Here is a 21,836-nt window from a genome sequence, read left to right as displayed (position 1 = left end):
GGTTCATCAGCCAAAAACTTTCAAAGGAAAAACTGAACTGCATCCTTATATACTGGATTCCAAAATACTGGAAATGGTGGCGTTCTAAGCCTGGTTTAAAAAAAGATCATGATTCCTCTTTGAAAAGCTTCCAGAAGTCCCTTTGAAAGAGTTGCACATGCAAGGAAAATGCCAAAACAAAACATTTTCACTAGCTGATCAATTTAAACAGCTGTGGTAAAGCTGCAGCCACTGGCACCATCATTAACAATTTAAAGCATGGCTGCTTTTGTCTTCCTTCCCAGTTACATTCTCATTATGCCTTTTTATTTATTAGAAACACAGTCCTCCGGAATACATTTCTATATCTCAGATCCATAATAAACCAAGTAGGAACATCCCTGGCTCCTACTCAAATGGATGTTTACATTGGCGAGAGGGTTAATTGTTTAATTCTGGTCCAAGTTCACTGCAGTTCAGTCATGAATATGCAACAATCATCCACTTTCTTCTTTAAGAAAAACTAGAACTGTTGAAATGGATAGTTTAAAAATAAGACAAATATTACTTTCACTGCCCAAATCACCCTTTCAGAGTGTGATTAGTGTGCAAGGAACTCCGAATACTGGCATAAAGAATCCAAAAATGTTCAACGAAATTAAATACCCTCTAAATTTGAACAACAGTATCCATTATCTACTTTGATGTGCAATGTATGAAGAAACTAGCTTGCAAGAACATTTACTGGAAAGAAGAGCTGAGCATCTGTTTGCACAGATAGCACCCAACATCCTGCTCGAAAACTTGGTCTCGGGAGTCATCCTGTTGGAGGACAGAAAAACACAAATGCACGCTTAGACACTCAGAATTAGAAAACAGTAGCTGCAGTGAATTGTTCTCAGACCATCTATAGGTTTAATTATGTTAATCTAATAGTGAAAAACTTTCATTTTAAATCACCCCTTCCTCCACCCCTAGGTCTTCAGTGAATAGGAGCTACATTCACTGAATAAATCATTCCCTGGCAACAGTTACGCGCATTATTGAAGTTGGGGGCAGTAATTTCTACACAGTTTAAAACAATGTCTGTGTATTCTAAATGATGACAGTTCTGTCCAATTTTAAAAAGATATAGACTCATTAGAATTTTATGGTTCAGAATTTAGCAGCATCTGCAGTGCCTTTTTTATTCTTACACTGCAACACTTAATGCTTGATACCATTATTCTGATTTTGAATTGATTTCAAGTAAAATACCTTATTTGCCATAAACTTTCATATCCTTTACCTAAGTAAGACTCCTCACAGATGCAATCAGTCATAATGGTAAAAGAACAGTTTGCCTTTAGCAGAAATGTAATAGTTCATGCTAACGACAACAAAGAAAAACTTTGAGCAGCAAGTACATTTCCAGAGACAGTAAAATCATCTCTAAACACAAAGCCTGAAAACCTTAAGAAAGCCTCCAAATGAAATCAATTAATCCTCCAACCATGATAAATTTCTTAACCATTTAAGAAACGTATTTCAGACTCTGCTGTGACCCTTTATCACCAGACCTAATGGATTACTTTATTAATAATGCACTGCTCTTAAAAGGAATTTTTCTGAAGATTCTGCCATAAGAGAGCATTTTCAGAGTGGCTATGACAAACAGGCTGAGATGTTCACATTGTATCTATTAAAGATAATAAAATTTAACACTAACTCCAAAGAAGACAAATTATCTTCCACTGCCAGGGTAAAGAGCATCCTTTCTTCTGTATTAAACCAAAATTAGAGCAAACTAATCTCCAAGAACCAACTTCTTCTTTTGCCCTATTACCCAAACTGAAAAATGTTCCCATGCTGTTTTAACACTTGTTTTGTCAACCAGACAGCTATTGCATCTCACTGGCATCTGGGAATGAAGAATGATGACACCCTACGCAGATGCCTGCCCAGATCCTTCAGCTATATAGTCTGAGCAAACATTAAGGACTATTTGATTGCCTGACAGGAATACACCTATACAATGTATCTTGCTTCTATTAGGTCTGCTAACTCCTTTCACCCTTCTTCTTCTCCTAAGAAGAGTTTGCATTAAATAGAGATCTAGGTTAGCAGTGCTCCAGTCACAGTACCTTCCATTTCTTGAAAAGGTTTAGGCAGTTACTTCACTAACTCACAGTACTCTCATGCCTCTGTATTTGCTATTTCCAGGAACAGAGGATGCTTCTAGGAAGACTACCTCTAGCTCCATACTTGATCAGCTTCGGAGAAACATTCCAAACTTTTTTGGTTTTTGTCCTTTCTGACCAAACTGCTGCATGTTTCAGTCACAAAAGGACACAATGTCATGAACTAAAGCCAGACCAATCTTCTGAAATTACACCAAGACTGTACCCTCAAAAAGTTAACAGGTAAACCCCAGCTAAATAGGTAAATATATTGTCTGATGACCCGAATCAAACCTTCGAATAAGCCAATGTCTGAGAAGATGCATAGTGTTTCTTTATAAATGGGAAGTTAGACAGTGATGGACCACAGAGAAGGTCCAAGGCAGAGGGACAAAGGAGAGAAAAAAAAAAAAAGGCAGCTTCAGGAACACATGATGTGAGGAAAAGAAGCACCCTGCCATATCCCCTCCTCTCTCTTTGCATCCCCTCCATAAGCATAGCCAAGAAAGGTATGTTAAAAAGCAGCACATCAAACAGCTCTTTATTCCTATATGGCATTATTTATATTAGGTTTGTGTACAACCTGTACATGCCTTACTTTTGTGAGTACAATGATTTCGATCAAGAGAAGCAGACTGCCAGGGCCTATCTTGCTGGAGGCAGATCACCCACCTATCTATAGGTCCCCCTGTACAGCAGCTGGCATACTCATTTGTGAAGGCAGCCCACAGCTCTGCTGTTCTGGTTTGGGCGCTGTGGTACCATTCCTGGAACTGTCATTATACAATCAATTTCACTGCTTTTCTAATTCCAAATACTGCTTCTCTTTCCTTCTGTGCAGGGTAAAATGGGCTCTTACACAACAGGGAACTCAACTGCTGCTACTAATCCAGTTTCAAATTACCTAATATTCATTGCCCTAAATACCTCCCATCAACCTAAGACCCATTCTTCAACCCCAATGCACACAACTACTGAGTACCCATGTTTTTCTTTTCATATTTAAAGCAACTATGGACATTTTTAAAAAGTATAACTCAAGGTTTGTATATCGGTACATGTTTAATGGTGCTCTCCATATATTATTTACTTGTCCTACTCTTGCAATCTATTTAATCAGAGTTCTGCTTGAAAACACAAATGGTCCATGATTTGGGGTGCATTGGCTATGCAAACATCAGGACGAACACACAGCTGATCAGTGTTTTTACAAGTGCACTCACACTCAATAATTTGGATGAAGGATACTATGTCTAGTTAACACAGTACAAGTTAGCTAAAAGGAAACTTTCACCCCACATGCACATAACAAAGAGCTGTGATTTCTATTAGTGCATTTCATACCATACATGCTGATTACCAGGCTGTGCTTCATTGTTAGCAGAGATTACAGCTGGGATAAGCCGCAGCTTTTTCCTAATTGCTATTATGATGACTGAATTTTTGTTTTGTGTCAAGCATTATTCACACATTATACTCCAAAATTTGATCCCTCTATGATGCATTATTGATTCCATGCAGACAATCACACTGCCGCCAATGTGAAGAATTAATTTGGTCTATTCTACTTGATTTGCATTGCTCCATCACAGAAGAACTAAGTTCTATAGGGAAACACAAATTGAAAAGATTTAACAAAATATGGAAAATACTGCTGTCCTTTAGAAGAGTTGAATCCTAAAGAGGGAAAAAAGCAAAAATAAAAAAAAAAAAAAACCCCAACTCCAGCACAACACGTGTGGTCCATAAAGAAATAAGGTCAATCAGTCAAATTCATCTAAGTCAAAGGAAGGTTACAAAAGTAGCCTTATGCCTCTAATAAAGTAAACCATCTTGCTTCAACTTATATTGCCAAAGAAAACAACTGAACACCTCTGAGGGCGACACTGCTTCAAAGCCTTTGAAACCCTGTTAGCTTCATTTGTTTTCCCCAACATAAGCAATACTCAGCCACTTAACGTGTCTTTTATCCACAGTCCAGTCAACTGAAAAGTTGATCTAGAAGATGTGTAACAGATGCTTCACATCTACTTTTTTTTTTCCGAAGTTCTAACGTGTTAACAAAGAAACTTCTGAGATTCCAACAGAAAGAAAGCCCAGCACTCTTTTTTTTTTTTCCCTTGTATAAGATTATTTCACGGTTTTAGGGTGTAAACTTAATTAGCACAGAATAGATCCAGAGGGGCAAAACAACTTATATGTGGGCACTGACCCCACATTGGCCAACTCCTAGTAAAAATTTGATCAAATCTGTATACAAGAGGGTACCGCTAACGATGCATTCCTGCTTGGTCTCATACCTTAAAATGTAAATTATTTATGAGAAGTCCATTCACAATTTTCCAGTGTCCCAAGTGCTTCATATCAGAATGAAAAAAATCTCGCATCCCACCCCAAAAAGAGATTCAAATTCTACATACATGAACATACCAAATTAATAATCTTAGAAATCATACTTATGCGATAAAGACCTCAAAATGCTAGATGTAAAAATACTGGGTAGTATTCCCACCTCATCCTTTTCTCGAAGGCAAGGAGAGGAGACAGAGAAGAGAAACTTCAGTAGAGGACTTTTGGTTAAAAGTGAGCACTCATCATTATTATCAGTAGTCAAGCTTTCTTTCTTAATTATTCTTCAGCATGGTATTAATTCAGTTTTAAAATACCAGAGGACAGATACGGGTCAGGGAACAAAAACTGTATCACTCCAACTTATTAGCATGGGGCAGCTTTCAGTACTATTCACAATACATGACTAGCACCAATCTGACACAAGAAAGCAAGTGACTTTGAATTACAAGTTATTTTTCTTATAACTATTTTAAAAAGCAATACATATATTTAAGTAAAATAAATTCTACTGCCAAAACGCTAAACTTCCAATTCCTCCAAGCTCTTTGGCGTCCTCTGAAAAGTTGTTTCCTGTCTACAGTCTAGCAAATATTCAGTAATTTCTTCCATTTCCAAATGACAACTGCCTCTGACTTACTTTTTTAACACTTGAAGACACTTCTGAAAAAAAATATTAAAAGATCAGTAACACAACCATTACATGGCATACTTTATCCATTCATAAAAGTGAAATGAAACAATGAGATAATAGCTAAAAATTTGTGTTAAAAGTTAAGATATAGTTCCCACTTTCAATACACAAAGTGCTGCCAAGGTGGAGGTCTTCAGCAAGAAGTAGCACCATCAATGGAAGTCCATTTGGGTGGCGACAGAAGCGTTCTGCTCTACCTCAGTTTTGATTTTTGCTTTCAGTGTACAAGCTGTGAGGGAAGACCTAAGCCACAAAACAGCCTTAGAAAAGCCTCCTTAAAAGTTGGGATTAGACTTACCACATTCATCCTAGAGACTATTGGTGACCGAGCAGTTAAGTTGCACATCTTTGTAGGCACCGTGCAAAAGAAGGCATCGGGTCATTCAAACTCCTAACACTGTCTATTACTCTTTACATTGATTTGCACACCTTAGTCATCCTTGATAAGAACTAGTCAGCTTTAAAAAAGTAAGTATATGTGAAGTCCTAAAATGAGTCAAGCTCTCCTTCAGCTTCATTCATTAAATTACCTCCCAAATGAAGCTCCACTTCTGCCATTTAGAGAAAGTAGTAAATTCTTAGACTAAGCCATTGCTTTTTTTTTTTCAGAGCAGCTTATTAGCTTATTGTCATGTTTAAAGCTATAAAGAAAAGCTGTGAAAAACAGATACTAAAGGCACACATTAAAGAGACACAAATGACATGCAATGGAAAGGAAAGAAAATCTCAAAATTAGATTTACAATAAAAGCTGTTAAAATAGGCAGGCTAAAATGGATACATTAGAGCAACTGGTATAAAGAAACATCTAAATAGATATTAAAAAAAAAAAAGCAAGTTGTTTCTGTTATGTCCTTCAGCAAACAGAGCCTAGGGCAAATCCTTCTCGACTGGTTCAATCATGCCAGAAAGAGAGAAAAAAAAATAGAGCAAACATGCTTTTATCAACACAAGAGGAAAATATCAGAAGCCGAGAGGAGAGCACTCTGATATGCACAGTGCGTATCTGTCTCAAAACTATTTATTTCTATGTTAGCAGCACACAGAAGACACCGAGCACAGGCTTACACAATCTCAGCCCACCTACCGTCCTCCTTGTCCAGCACCATCATCTCCGCAATCAAGAAAAGTCCGGGGACAGATGCTTCTGCTCCAGCAGCCTCCGCTCAGGGGAGAAGAGAACAAGTCTCTGAGAACACAAATGAGCTACGGTACAGCTGATCGTCCTTTAGCAGCAAGTGAGCTCTAATTACCCAGTTGTCCAGCTTTTAACCTAGATTGCACTCAGTTAGAATTACACTCAGAAATAAAGCACTTTGCAGATACAAAAGCAGTCTCACCTACTTTTATGCCTCAGAATTGCAAGGAACTAAAACTGCAATTTAGAAAGAAGGGGATCAGAGCTGTTTCTTTGGTTCTCACCTTCTAAATGGCTCAATTTACACAGTATAATCTATTTTAATGTAATTGCATTTGATAGCTCATAACCCCAGCGATTGCAACTACACAGCTTTCAACTTTATAAAGTGTTTTCCCTTTGGATTTAAGCCGAATCTAAATCTAAAATTATATTCAAGAGAGGGTAGAATACCTAAGCCTGACTACTGCTGCCTCTGCCTCTCAATTTGCGAGCTTTGCACACTTGCTCTTGAATAAATGCACATATTTCCCAGGGACCCCTCTCTCCCTCTCCGTCAGGGTTTCCCGGCTCGGCAGCACCACCTGCAGCCCAGCCCCGGCCCCTCCGCTGCCCAGGTACCACCAACCCGGGAGGTGGAAAGCCTGGGAATCAGCTGCATCTTCCACCAACGCCATACCCTTTGCCTTTATAAGTGCGTGGGTCCAAAGCAGGGGGTGTTATTCCAGATTTGCTCCTGCACGAGCCAGGTTTTGTCTGACACTAGACTCCAAACTCTCCGCAGCGGATGCTGGCAACCCAGGCTGCGATATGCCAGCCCTGCTGCTCAATTTCACACATCTGTTGTGACCTACAACCTCATACTAATTTACTGTACAAATATTCTGAGTTTGTTTTCACATGTACGCATTAGTTTTGGGGAATGTAGCTCCATATTCACCAGGTCAATATTAAAACAAATTTAACAAATCCAATGCAGTACAAACCCCTACAGGTTTGCTCCACTTTTCAGAGATGCCATCAATGCCCAAATATCGTATCAATGACAAGTTTGGGGCCCACGCCTTATCATTCCTCTTGTAACTCACAATCCTTATTCAGACAAGTCATCTGTTGTCTCCAATGGTGTTCATAAGGACTGTGGGATCAGATGCTTCGCTACCAAGACGAACAGCACCATTCCACTCATCATTGTCTTTTAATCTGAGAAAACATTTAATTCCTGCTTTAATGATACCTCTTCCTCCCCTTTACAACTGATACAACGGTACTCTAAAAAGCAAGATAGCAGGCTCAAGTTATATACCCTTAATACCGATTTTTAATTAGATTCCTTATCCCCAGCTGAAGTGGCTTTTCCTTCCCCCTTCATTCAGACTACTTAATCCTAACAGTCCTTGAGCATATTTGATGTTGAATGTATCATTTTACATTGAACCGTTTTCATCTAGTACTTTGAACAACTCCTGTTTTCTAGCGATACTAGTTTGCAAGTGTTAAATATGTATTTTAGCATGAGTGCAACCACCATAAATATTTATTTAGGAAGTATTGCAAGCTAAAAAGGAGGATGACTTTATGTCAAAGATTAAAGTCTATTAGTTAAAAGCAGCAGTGCAAAAAGTAACAGAAACGCAGGCTTTCTAAATTTGAGGTCTTTTAATACTTCTGATACACTATTGGCCTCCATTAGAAAATGGTGAACTCCAAAAATGCTCCTTCATTTCCACACTTTTCAACCCTATCACCTTCAAGAAGTACAAACTTAAACCAAAATATGGTGTATTTAGGCTTACAATATTTGGTAGTTATAAGAAAGCAGTTTTTATAAATATGCTATTGTCTATCGCAACTGACTTCTGTGGCAGAGCAAACTAGCAGGCATAATGCAGGTATAAAAAATAGGCAGATCAATGTACGTTTCATTGCTTTACTGCTTCAGCACGTCACGGAGGCTGGATTACTCCCTCTGCAAATGGATATTTTTAAACCCTTTATCTGGTTACTCATTTCACACACCAACAATAAAAAAAGTTTTCTAAACCCCAACATATTTGTACAGCAATTAAAGTCAACTACAATTAACACAATCTGTTGGAATTAATCATGATACCTGATGTCAGTTTACTTTAAGCAGAAATCTGGTCTTTGCAATCAAAACATTTAAGTATTTGAGAAATATCTTAACTCTCATTATGTTGAAATTTATAAATGTGCTGCATGGTGCGTAGGTTGGCTTGCCCACAGTAAATTCAGCAGCGATGTACGCAGTGCAACTGACTAAAACGCAAGCCTTGAAGTTTTTCACTCTCAATTCTCTTTTCCCTCCCCCTCAACTCTCTTCTCTCACTTCCCAATATTTGTTTTGGGAAAATATTTGCCAAAGTTGCGCTGCACAACAGTATTTTCTAATATCAAGTCATATCGCATCAATCAAGTTAGATTCTGTCACTTCAAACACCCAAAATGATGTTACCTCCCTGACATGATGTCACAACACATCAAGAAAAAAACATTATTATTGTTGTTACTTTTTCAGCCTGCCCTTTCATCCTCAATGATATCTGTAAAGACCACAAAAAAAGTATTACTGCATCTCTACTACTTCCCTCGACACCACAGACTGTTTGCCAAGGAAGTTTTTCACTCATAAAACCATACAGCGGTTAGTAGACTTCGTGGGTGATACTGGTGTCACATTACAGCTGGCATGCACCCCTCAGGCACTGTTACAGCCCCAACGTGGGGCTGGAAGAGCAGGCATCTGCCTCTGAGGCCACGGCACAGCTTGCCAAGTAGCCTTCAAGGATGCAAAAGCAAGCAGCACATTGTAACATCTACCTATAAGGCAGCAAGTGTCCTTGCGATGCAGCAGGACTACTGGGACACACACACATTTCTGCAATCCTGTCTTCTCCACGCAGTAATAACTATGAATTCCCTACTGCTGCCAGAGACCTTAAAAGAAGAAAATCCCACAACAAACCCAGCGCATGGCAAAGCCTCTTAAAGTCAAGGGTAGAATTAGGTACTAGCCACAACGCCAGAATTTTTAGGTGGTAGAAATTAAGACTGGCCTCTGAAAAGTAAAATAAAGAAAAAGCCATTTATGGGGGTAGAAAGGAGCCATTTTTTATCAACCAGCTCATTCAAGCTCGATTTCAAAAGGAATTGGTTTAGTTAGCAGAAGCTTCAATTTTATGCAGGTCCAGCATCCCCTTTTAACATTCACAGATGAGCAGGCAAGTGGAGCCCATTTGAATGATGCAGAAAGAAATGTACAAAAGTAAAATAACCTCTTCATAAAAACAGTTTCTTCTCCCAATCTCGCCTCCTGTGACTAGTTTCTCCAGCAGACTTTTAAAAGTAAGCATAATTTCTCCCTGAGCATAACTACTCCATCAACAGCACAGGAGACTCCCAGGCGTTACAGCCGTTTGTTGCTCTAACCTCTGCATCCCTCTCATCAGGGGTTTGTTTCCTACTTTACTCCTTTTTAAGTGCACCCAGCACTAATTTCCTCTTTACCTCTACCATCGCCACCATTATCCCCTTTTATACAGCCACTCATGAGATCTTCTGGAAGGAGGCTGTTGAGAACTGTCTGGATAATCAATGGTTCTGGTTTCATTTCCTTACATCGCCATCACGCTGGCCCTGAGCTCCTTGTGTTTAATGAGTACGACACTTGAAAGAACCCAAATACACCTATTAGGAAACCCTCTGCAGATCCGCTTTTCCTCCCGGCTCACCTGTGCCTCTCGCTTCTGCGACGGAGGCAGCATCCTGCTGTTAGCCCGTCAATCAGATTGAAACGGATACAGGTTGGCAGGCATCCTCTGCCAGAGAGTCACTGGGATTAAGACATCACCCAGGTATTGTGATTATTAAAGGGTATTAATGGAGACATTAAAAGACTTTCCTCTCTTTTCCTTCACAGTCGAGCAAAATTCAGAGGACTCTCACAAAGCACGTCATGCCCGAAAGTGAGGTCAGAGGGAAACACAAACCCTGTTCCACAAACGGACACCAGTAAGAAATGAACCTTGCTTAATTCCTCTGTCATTACTTAACCCCTTTACCTCTGTGCACAGGGGGCAAGTGACGAGAAAAGCCCTTCTACTGTTATCTCTTGCTGACCAGTTAGATAAGTTCATTCCCTCTTCTCCAACACACGCTTCCGACTGGAGGATCACAGACCCCATTAATAACACCGCATCGGTTTACTTCAGAGGGCTGAGAGAAACTGGAGGAAGAAAAGACGCTGGAAGAGGGATTCTCAAGCCTAGAAGCATGTGACGAGTTTGCAGCAAGCTCCCTCCCCACGCACCTCTCGGGGGCAGCGAGCATTTAACCTTCTAGTTGGAACTGGATGATCTTTAAGGTCCCTTCCAACCCTAACTATTCTATGATGATTCTATGATAGTTGTCATCGCACAGGGGAGCCCGCGATTTCGCCTCGTTGCCCCCTCTGACTCCGCGGTGCCGCGGCGGGTGGATTCTCACCTTCCTGAAGCTGAAACTCCGGATCAAAAGAAAAGGGGAGAAGGGGGAAGGGAGAAAAACATCACAGGAAAGCATCCCCCACTTGCCTTTTTTAGCTCGGCATCCACTTTTCCGAGTTAAATCCCCCCGCCAGCCAGACACGGAGAGCGGCAAGGGTCGGCATCGCGCGAGGCGGCAGCGACCGCGATGGGAGCGCGGGGCGGCATTACAGCGCCTCGGATGCTGGAGTTGGCCGAGCTGAAGCCACCGGCCCCGCTGCCCGCAGCGCCCTTTGTGCGGCGGCGGGCGGGACGGGCAGCAGCGCCCTGCCGCGGCTCCCCCCGTCCCTTCCTCCCCGCTCCCACCACCTACCGTCCTCCTTGTCCAGCACCATCCTCGTCCCGGGCGCCGAGGGCGGCTCGGGCTTCTGCGGGCGCTCCCCGTCCAGCCGCAGCCCCGGCGCTGCCCCGGGACGCGAGTTCGAATCCCGGGGGCGGCTACGGAGACGCCGGGCGCCCGAGAGCTGGAGCGGGGCTGCTGCACCGCCCGCCTCGCCCCCGGCCCCGCCGCGGCGGCTCGGGGGCCAGCTTAGAGGTTAGAAAAGAAAGGGCCGGGGGGGAAGAGGGGAAAAAAAGGTAAGGGAGGGAATACCGGGAGCTGGTTCCCCGGCTCCGTCCTTTCCCAACCTGCACTATCAAAAACTGACTTAATCTAAGCGCGCGTGAAAGCTCGCAACCTCTGCCCCCCGCTTTTGCTATTGCGACTGCAAGAGCTTTCCAGGCTTCTAAAGTGCTTTTCTCCTGATTTCACTCTAAATCTAAAATTATATTCAAAGGCAGGGGGGTGGGAGGGAGAAAAAGATGTGAACCTATCACTGAAAGCAAAAGCACTTGCCGCCTGCCTCTCTCGCTCGCTCGCTCTCTCAATTTATGTGCTTTGCACTCTCTCCTGCTGCTGAATAAATGCACACATTTCCCAGGGACCCTCAGATTCCCCTGTTAATTAAATCAATTCATTATGCTCAGATCTGATTAGCAGCCCCTTCCCCCCCCCTTTGAATCAATTATTCAATACACAAACATAATTGCCTGTGCCAGAGGTGTCTAAGTATTAGCTTATTTAACTCCAAGGACACTAATTACCCCTAGGGCAAGGGAACTTTTCTCATTAATTCTGACAAAACACAAAAGCACAGTTAAAGTGTGTGTGTATATACGTGTGTGAGAGAGAAAATGGGGGCTCGTATAGTCGAGGAAGGGAGGTATTACTCTAACACACGTGTTACTGTATAAATAAGCTCAATTCTCTTTCTACCTTTGCATTAATAATTTCCTGCATTTTGCTTTTGCTAAATTTGCCCCATCCAGCCTCCTTTTTTTTAAAGTAAGGGACAGATCAGCATTGCAATGGTGTCAGTTCTGGAGTGAAAGTGCTTGCAAACAAATCCAAAAAGAAAAAAGTATATAGGACTGACGGGGAGCAAAGCAGATTTTGCAAACAGTTTTGTTTACCAAAGCAGAAAAGTCTATGACAGACAATCTTCTGTACTTTAAAAACCTGCGAAAGAAGCGGCCCTCTGAAGCAGCAGGTAAGATGATACATAATCTAGGATGTACTGGGAACAGTTCTGAATTGTTTACCATCTGAATGAGTGTCAGTGCCCACTATTAATGTACTTGCTTCCTACATTTACCATAATGGGCTTGATTTCCATTAGCTGAAGCTGGAATGCTAAAAAGAGCCTGGGCAAGACTGATGCAAACTGAGATCGACCGTCATTGTAGTATCTGAGACGCATGACTTCTGGCTTGTGTGTTACCCAAATTTTACCTCTGCATGAACCTCCTTCAAATAAAAAAAGGAGTAAGAAAAAAGAAGTAGTAATTGATTCCCTCAAATTAGGTTTTTACTTTCTAAAGACCTTTATTGTTCATGTCCTCAATGTGCACAGAAGTATTGAAGATTTTCTTTTTGTTTCCTTAGGCAATACATGAGCTGATCCATTAATCCATTTGGCTTTATATATCAGGAAACTAATATTAGCTCAGCTCGTCTATTAACTTTTATTTAGGTCCCCCCACATTGCCTTTTTTTTTTGACTTTTGTTCCGGCTTGTTCCCCTTGTGGGAAGACAGACAATTTTTGATAGGTTTCAGGGGAGGAAATGCTACACATCATCTCATGGGATCTATCCCCTCACCAATCCCACATCCTCACATTCAATCATGTCCAGAATGCCATGATTAAACTTGTTTGTTTGGCAACTCTACACACTCTCTTTAAGGAACACCTTGTACACTTCATTTAAAGACAACATAGGGGAAATCCCCACAAACACCTCTTCTTCTTCCCCACTAAAAAAAGATCTCCGAAGATAAACTTTCTTCACAACAAACTTACTGAGCTACATTAATTCTTTGCAGCATAAATACCACTGCAAACATGAAGTTGTGTCTCACTAGTACAGTATGTTTTTCTGCCAGTACACACGTATAAGGATAAAAATGCCTTCAGCTTTCTAACACAACAAACCCTGTTAATTCTCTGGTCTTTAATTTCCACTCTATGGCACCCACAGGAACTTGGTCCATCTAACCTCATGAATTTAATCATTTTTTTTTCTCCCCTCAAAGGACACAGCAGCACTAGAAAAACACCAGTCCTGGAGAACATTGCATCAACTCATGTCTGAGTATACTTTTGGTCCTTGAGTCATTCCTTTTCTTACTATGGCTGAGGGGACTTTTGGGTGCAAATCCAGTCTCAGGATCTTAGTGTGCCACTTTTGAGCCTTAATTCTGAGTTTTTCTACAGGGATGATGCAGTTTCATCTAAACACAGATTTACTGAGTAGCAGACGTTTATCTGCATGCACTGAAGCTCAAGGTTGCTGTTGGGATGTCAAGGGTAGAACAGGAAGAAACTGAGGAAACAGATGTTGACTTTGGTATTGTTCTTAAGAAGTGATGTTCACACTTGAGCTGAGAGAGATGTGGTCACTGAAGATGAAAAAGAAAGAGGTGGAGGGAAAAAGCAAGAAAGAAATTTGCATATGTGCATGCACATGAGGGAGCATCACATGAGAGGGGAAAATAAAGAAAAAAAAAAAAAAAAGCCAAACATCCTATTCCCAAATAGACATCCTGCAGTTTGAACAGTCTACTTTAATCCTACAGTTACATTTATGGGGATTTTTAGGTTTACAGCTTTAATAAGATGAAGGTATGAACCCCAGTGTAAAGGTCCCCACTTTAGGTAAATGACTTTTTTACAGTGTGGTTAAGCATTGTTCTGCATGGTTTTCAATTATACCTGCTCAGCGAGTCATTTCAGAGAAGTGAGCCAATTTCAGTAATTTTTGAGACTCCTTCACCTAGTAGATTGGAAATCTCATACAAAGAATTTTACCACACTTATTTTTTTAGTACCTTGACACTAGAGAGGAACAGCTGGATCACTCCTTTGAAAAGCACTTACTTAAGTAATGGGCACCATAAGGAGTGACTGAGAAAACTTGACGCGGATCAGTGGGAGAACTGGGAATAAGCCTCAGTTCCCTGACCCTCCATTCTCTGGAGCAAAGTGCTAAAGCAGCTTGCTGCCAGAGGAGGACCAGCCAACACGGCTGCTGAGATGCCAGTTTATCATTAACATGCACTGTTACTCATTCAATTATGGTACCTCATCCTGCTCTGTCTAGGCAGTGCTGAGAAGCCATCATGCTCACTACTGCAGAAACTACAGATAAAAGAGAACAGCTGTGCTCTACCTAGGAAAGCTTTTGGTCTAATACTAATTCCCGGTGTGGGAGGGAAGAGGCACACAGGAATAAACACACCTATGTTCTACAGTAAGGGCTAGGGCTCAGATCTCTGGGTCTAGCTTGAGGCCCTTGCTCACTAGCTGCTCTTACTTTTCTTTTGTTAGTATTGAACACAAGCAAGAGAAAATGAAGTTTATTAAGAACAACGTACTGTTCTTATTAAATGGCAAAGGAAGTCTGCAGTATACTTAAGTCAAGCCTTTAGCAGACCCGTGAGGTTTCATATTATCCTATGCTTGAATGAGGCAGATGACTGGAGCAAAAACCAACTAATGACATGAAAGCATTCTTCTACTTTCAGTCTCTCTTAATTAAGGAGTTGGTTAATGTTTCAGTGTTGGGAATTATAAAGCTTCATCAGGGAGGTTAATATTTTTTTTTATTTTATCTTTCTGCTGACAGGAGAAGAAAAAAAAATAAAAACAAAAAAGAGAGGTGATTAAGTCATGTGCCAGTCAGAATTCCACAGTGAAGGCAATATCAGGCCATACCAAAGACCACTGCTGCACATGATGAATTTAGGAGCTATTTCCAAAATCAACTTTCTGAGCAGATGAGACTTTTGTCTGCCAGTTTAGACACATGGGGTTTGTTTCTTGAATTCACACAAATAGCCAAGCAGCTCTATACTAGATTAGATCAAAAGATCTCTATGTTTACCCATTTTGGAATCACTTGCACATACCTTGCTTCTGTCAGAAAAGAGTGACCATGGGCCTGATCTTATACCACAATTCAGCAGTCCTGTAAAGGAGGAAAATCACAAATGCTCTAAAAAAGTTATGTTCGCAGAGAACATGGGCTGCAGTTCAGAAGACCACTTAAATAAGTACTCGAGATCTAGAGACCTCAGTTATTTCTAAACTCCTGCTTGATGTACTTAACTTCTCTGCCTATGCATTGTAAAAATAAATCACTAGATTCTGTTAGTATGTTTTGTATGAAATGAATCTTAAATATTTTCATAAATTTAGGCTATTGTTTATAAAAGAAAATAGTGTGTTAAAAATACCGCATTTCCTTTGATAGAAGAAAAATGGCAAAGCTTCAAAAATAATGCCTTTAGAGAACGAGTTCTTTACCACTGTGATATAAAGCTGGCACTTTAAGCCATTAGGCTTTACGATCTGTAATGACCTTTTAGAGAAATTTACAGTGGATAAATTAGTTATTCAGAAGTTTTGCTACTGCTTTCTGTAGCACAAAGTTAAAAAGAGAAGTATTTTTTTTTCCAAAAATAAAAGTAGCAAATTCTAAATTCTTGGTCTGCTTCCTGTTTCATGAGAAGTTTTATGGGCAGATTCTGTCCTCTCAGAACAGCTCAACTGCCATGAACTCCATAACCTTTCTTTCTATGGGAGAAACCCACATTAGAATGGTTTTGTGAATAGGTAGAAACTACTGGAGGATTAGGTTGGGTTTGAGAAACTGCAGATCTGTTAGCATCACTCCAGTACCAATGCAGCTGGGGAGCAGGGCAAGGCTAAGACAGAGGAATCCATGACCCAAGGGAATGGCTTTAGAGGACACCCAGACTAGGAGCTAGGACAGGTTGACTTCCCGTGGGCTTCAGGGAAAGCGTACCTAGAGGAGATATATCTTTTCCAAGAGAAGTGTTCTTTCTCCTTCTCTACTTCTTGCAACTTTCCCAGGCTCAAGTGAAATGTGTTTTTCAACCTATATTGCCAGTCAGTTCTTAACAGTGATATAAAATTTCAATTCATACTGAAGTCAAGCAAAAGTTCAGTACACCTTTAGCCCAAGCTCTATGAGCAAGTCAACACGAGCTCTGACTCTGCCACTACTTCACACAGCAATATCTGTACAGAGTTTCCAGAGTCCTTTAAAGTAAGTAGAAAAGAATTCTTAAAACGAACACCCTAAAAACCCAAGAAAAACACCTCAAACCTTATGAGTAAAATCCAGTGACAGCTTTTCATTTTCATATGGACCAATAATTGACTTTTCTACATATCCTTCCTTACTTCAAAGTTCATTGCTACTGCAATTTTTTCTTTCAGATAGTCCTGCCTTTTGTTCCTTACCTTGATTGGTGCAGTTGGCAGACTCGAAAGAAAAATTTGTCATCCACACATCTGCCCCAGTCATTTTATGAAGGAATCCAGCAAGACAGTGTCTGGTTCTGGAGTGACACATGGAGCTCTCGGGCTTGTTGCCACATCCACTGTTCCGAACAGAGCTTATTGCTCCCAGCTTGATGTCAAGCAGTGACTAATCAAATGTGAGATGAGTGAACAGAGGCCGAGCTACAGAGCTGGCTCTTCATAATCTGTTACTATTGCTTTTTTTCTTTATACAGCAGCAGCACAGAGTGGACCCACTCATGGAGTTAGACTATAACAAAAAATCCTAGTGCCTTTCTTCAATAAGATTCTTTCTTTCTTCATTTTCTTGCTGCTGAAGAGACCAGGCAGAATTGACACAAATCAGACAGAGATGGAAATACATGAACTGGGCCCCTCACTACAAGAAAGATATTGAAGTTCTGGAGTGTGCCCAGAGAAGAGCAACAAAGCTGGTGAAGGGACTGGAAAACAAGTCATATGAGTAGCGTTTGAGGGAAGCGGGGCTGTTTAGCCTGGAGAAATGGGGCGGATGGTAGACCTTATCACTGTCTACAACTACCTGAAATGAGGTTGTAGAGAGGCAGTTGTTGGTCTCTTCACCCAAGTGATGGGTGACAGGACGTGAGGGAATGGCCTCAAACTGCACAACAAGAGGTTCAGATTGAACATTAGGAAAAAAATCTTCACCAAAAGGGTTATCAGGCACTGACAGAGGCTGCCCAGGGAGGTGGTGGAGTCACCATCCCTGGAGGTATTTCAAAGAGAGGTAGATGAAATGCTTAGGAATATGATTTAGTAGTGGGCATGTACGGTTGGGCTTGATGATCTCAAAGGTCTTTTCCAACATAGTCATTCTATGTTTCTATGAAAATGCAATGCCAGGCTCATTTCACATTGCTTTGTGTTGACAATATCCTAAGATGCTGCTGGTATCCCTCATGGTTTGTGGCTCTCCCTGACTCTACTTGGCATGTGTGGCATTTGCCAGGTCTTCATAGAGTCATTCTAACAACATATCAGCTAAAAATACTGATTCTGTAGGAAAATGGCTGTTGGCATAGTAGCAGTAGGTGCACATAAAGAACATTGTGTGGCTGCTGGACACAGAACGGAGAACTTCCAGCCATTCCCATGTCACACAACCAGTGAGGGTCTGGACTATGTTTTCCACATGATTTGGTCAGCATCCAATTTAGTCTGAATGTAATGATGATAGTCTGATGACAGTCTAATTTAGTCTGAATCTAATCTTGATCCATTTATATGTGAGAGGAGAATACACATCCACAAACTGAAGAGGTGAATACTTAACTTTAAAAAAAAAAAATTAACCCATCCTGTGGAATTACAAGATTTCTTCCCCAATCCAAAGACAGAAACAAGTTCAATGAAGATGAAAGTTACTGGAGATCTTCTGATAAAAGCAGGCAGGTGGAGGCTTTAATGAAGGCATACACAATAGTGCACATCTTGCCAACATTTCTTAATGAATAATATGTGCACTCAGATGAGAATAATATTGATTGAGGTCTGCAGGGAAAGTTCTCTAGGAAAAAAAAATATTCTAGGAGCAGAATCCTTTTTGGAAGATTTTGATCTTTTCCTGCTGCAACCATTCTCCTCCCCTCTCTTTGTGCTACCCAAAGCAACTGACAGCCGAAAAATGAAAAGCCTGCCCTGCATCTAATGTATCTATCAGATCCAGAAGGAAATTTATATACCGGTACTAAGAATGGCTGCACCATTCTCCTTAGCTGGTAGAGGGCACAGCAGTGTGTAATTAGGACTGGATTACTTTACTCAGAACTGGAGCAGAGAGCAGATGTCATGCATTAATATTGGCATTTGATTCTGCACACTTTCTCTGCCATATTTACAAAAACTAATTCGCCTTTCTATCTTGGATCTTGCCTTGCACTTACCCTCAGGTTGCCGTAATGTGAACAAAAAGCCACCAGTGGCGATATGAAACTACATGAAGGACAGGGCTATGCAGAGTGGGTAGAGTTTATGTTTTAATTCCTAATGTAAAATATTAATTGATTTTCTGATTATGTTCATTAGATTAATATGATCAGTCTGTTCTGCTGGATGCTAGCTTAGACACAAGAGGTCATGACATTAGATATATTTGTTAACATAAGCCAAAAGTAAAGAAAGATACCCCTTACTCCAAATTAATATTATCAGACACTATCTGTAGTATATATAAGAGATGGATCTCTCTTCTCAAACAACAAACCTTCACCTGATTTTCTACACAGGGAACTTTAGTTTTGATTTCCTCCAGTTCAACATTTCATATACAGAATCCTTCCACAGGGCCTACAACAAAATTTCATGCTGTTAAAAATATTGGCCACAATTCTGAACTGTAGCCAGCTTGCATTTGATAGCAGCTTTATGGCTGCAGCTGGGTTCTGGAGGTTTCTTGTGAGTAAAAGATGATCTGCCTTAATTTAGGAGCATCCAGAGGCTGATTACAATGGTCTATGCTACAGCAACACAGAATAACCATAATATACCTGGCAGCATGCAACCCAGCAGAGCAATGCTGACAAACTCTAACATCATATATATGGATTCAACTCAAAGAGAATAACCACTGAAACTGTGCTGCAGTGGTATATTTTGCCTCAAGACATACCGTTTGTTTTGCTGAGTGGTGGAGCATGCACATCAGACCCAGACCTATAACACCAGCAACACACCTGTAACACACCTGTAGCACCATCTAGACATTAGGAAGAATTTCTTCACCATGAGAGTGGTGAGACACTGGCACAGGTTGCCCAGGGAGGTTGTGGCTACCCCGTACCTGGAGGTGTTCAAGGCCAGGTTGGATGGGGCCTTGGGCAGTCTGGTCTGGTGGGATGTCCCTGCCCATGGCAGGGGGGTTGGAACTAGATGATCTTTAAGGTCTCTTCCAACACTAACTATTCTATGATTTGCAGGTGGTAACACCTGTGTTTATCATGCAGGGCATTACCTACACAGACACTTCGGGAAGAGCACCAAAATCCTCTGTCCATACCTACGTAACTCCACCTCTACTGCCTCTGTTTTCTTGTGGTGCCAACCACTCGGGAAGAGATTGCGTACGACTGCAGTAACAGGGTCACAACTGAAAGACTGGAAGATTTTGTGCTTATAGATCACATTAAAAATTGTCCCTTTTTTTTGTCTACTCCCTGTATGCGATGTTGGGAACTCCCCTTGTCCTAAAGCAGGGCTGTGTTGGATGTCTTAAGAAAATGTCAAATTACCTTACTAAATTCAGAAAAGACTACTAAAATCAGATGGGTAGCTCACATTCTTCTCATCCGCCAGCAAATGACAGAAGCACAAGAACTGTTATCCTAAAACAAGAAAATAACTAGAATGAAATGGCAGTGGTTGCCACAGTTCTCTTTAAGCAGGTGAGAAACAGTCTGAAAGCTGTGAAGATAACTACAGAAATGATATTATTCTCTCAGTGCGAGCTAGAAAAGCTTCTCTGCTCACAGAGAGGTCAAGAAGTGAGAGCCCAGTGGACCATTTGTTGCGTTTTTAATGCTTCATGGCTCAGGGTCAGTCAGAAATCCCTATCCTAAGGTCACAGTTAGGGCAGCCTGGAAAGCAACCTTGTTTCTTTTCCGTTACGGGCAAGGCCTTGCTCAGGCTTTGCTATTTCTCTCCCTTACAGCAAATTATTGCAGCCCACTCCTCCTGCTCGTCATGCTACGGTTAAATTCACCCTGGGCACTGACATTCAGCTTCTCCAGGATCACAGTGGCCCAAAGGACCTTCCCTGTAGCAGTCCATAGTGTTCCAATGTGATGCAACAAGTATCCAGCTAAAGCTAATCCTGAGCAGCGCTCGGGAGTAAAATTTCTTACTTTGCTTATTGATAAGCAAGCACTAATATTTATTTTTAGTTTCATTTTTAAATAGTATCAATGAGACAGAATGAGGAGCGTGAATGGTAGGAAACTTGTCTGTTAACTAAGCAACAATTCCTATTTCTGCTGCATTAGCCCCTCGCCGTTGCAGCAACGTGGCTACACTTGGCACGTGGGGAAGCAGTGATAATCATCTATCTCCTAACCTGCTTAGGAGATGGTTTGACTTAGAAGAAGCTGGCAAGCACAGTTTAGTGGGCCTGCTAACGACTACATCTGTTTTAAATAGACATATTTTTACCATAGTCTCCGTACCAAATAGTCATTGGAGTCAAGCGATCACTTAAAAAGGCTGAGATATAACTCTACAGTATTTTACAATGGATTTAATAGCTAAGCCTTGGAAGAAAAAATACCACCATCCAAACACACAGCCGAAGCACAGGCATTTAATGAACACTACTTACTGCTTAAATGTGAATTCACACTACAACACTCTTGGAAATGACCTATAATACCTTGCATTGCTAGTATATAAAATTTGCATAAATATACCTCAAATATTTATAAATCAATAGATATAAGCATGAATTTAAAAGTGAATATCAAAAGTGCATTACACAAAGAGTTCTTACACACTCTTTAATTAATTCAAATAATCACATTTTGCCTTATTAAATTAAACATTATATAGATGAAGTATAGCTTGCCATCAATTCTAAGCACTAAAACACTGTTAAAAGGGAACTGTACTGCCAAAAAAAAAACAAGAGAGAGAGAGAGAGAACATAACCGTAGAATAACACTTAAATGAAGTGTAGCTGTAAGATCTAATGCCATAGAATGACTAACAATAATGTATATATTACTTTTAAACAAGCGAGCAATTTTGGATAACTTTCCATGTCTTTGTCTCGTACTCCAGTTTCAGCCTAGTGAGCCATAACTGTGCAGGATAAGAATAAAGCAGCAAAAGAGCCTGCTAACCCTCTTGCACATTTAAAAAATGTCTCCTTGGAAGCAAGAATAATACTGTAGTTCTTCCAGCTGCTTATTTACTGCTGCTTCCCAGCCCTCATTTGATTAGAGCTAAAAAAACAACAGCAACAACTGTCCCTGATAGTTTTTAAAACTTTTCAGTTCTGAATCTCTGTAAAGAGGTAAGAAGAAGCACTGAGGACAGCTGTATAGTTTGGAACAAATTCCTCAGTGAGCCCTACCTTAAAGCTTTTATATGACTTT

At 40.8% G+C, this 21,836-nt stretch overlaps 1 protein-coding gene and 1 long non-coding RNA gene across 15 annotated transcripts in view; one reads left to right on the top strand and one right to left on the bottom strand.

Moving 5' to 3' along the window:
* The window catches only part of LMO1 (LIM domain only 1), a 343,783-nt gene that overhangs the window by 50,409 nt on the left and 271,538 nt on the right, over window positions 1–21,836 (bottom strand). Inside the window, exons 1-2 of one of the 14 annotated variants that reach the window (XM_054067504.1) lie at window positions 16,672–16,686; window positions 15,312–15,370 (exon numbers count right to left, since the gene is read on the bottom strand). The exons of 9 other annotated variants lie outside the window; for them this stretch is intronic. Coding sequence is in view for 2 of the 5 variants with exons in the window: in XM_054067502.1 (XP_053923477.1) it covers window positions 6,268–6,292 (25 nt within the window). In the remaining 3 variants the exon portion in view is untranslated. Of the gene's footprint in view, window positions 1–6,267; window positions 6,370–10,824; window positions 10,840–10,910; window positions 11,108–11,175; window positions 11,582–15,311; window positions 15,371–16,671; window positions 16,687–21,836 lie in introns of those variants that run through there. 4 more of the 14 variants (XM_054067502.1, XM_054067503.1, XM_054067506.1 and 1 more) reach the window with 4 other exon arrangements.
* LOC128852259 (uncharacterized) overlaps window positions 11,809–21,836 on the top strand; it is a 26,384-nt gene continuing 16,356 nt past the window's right edge. Inside the window, exon 1 of the long non-coding RNA XR_008449989.1 lies at window positions 11,809–12,391. This is a non-coding gene — a long non-coding RNA (uncharacterized LOC128852259). The remainder of the gene's footprint in view (window positions 12,392–21,836) is intronic.

Source organism: Cuculus canorus, chromosome 5 (genome assembly GCF_017976375.1).
Source record: "Cuculus canorus isolate bCucCan1 chromosome 5, bCucCan1.pri, whole genome shotgun sequence".
NCBI lineage: Eukaryota > Metazoa > Chordata > Aves > Cuculiformes > Cuculidae > Cuculus > Cuculus canorus.
Note: the sequence above shows the minus strand (reverse complement) of the source record. Positions and strands in the feature narration are given on the sequence as shown.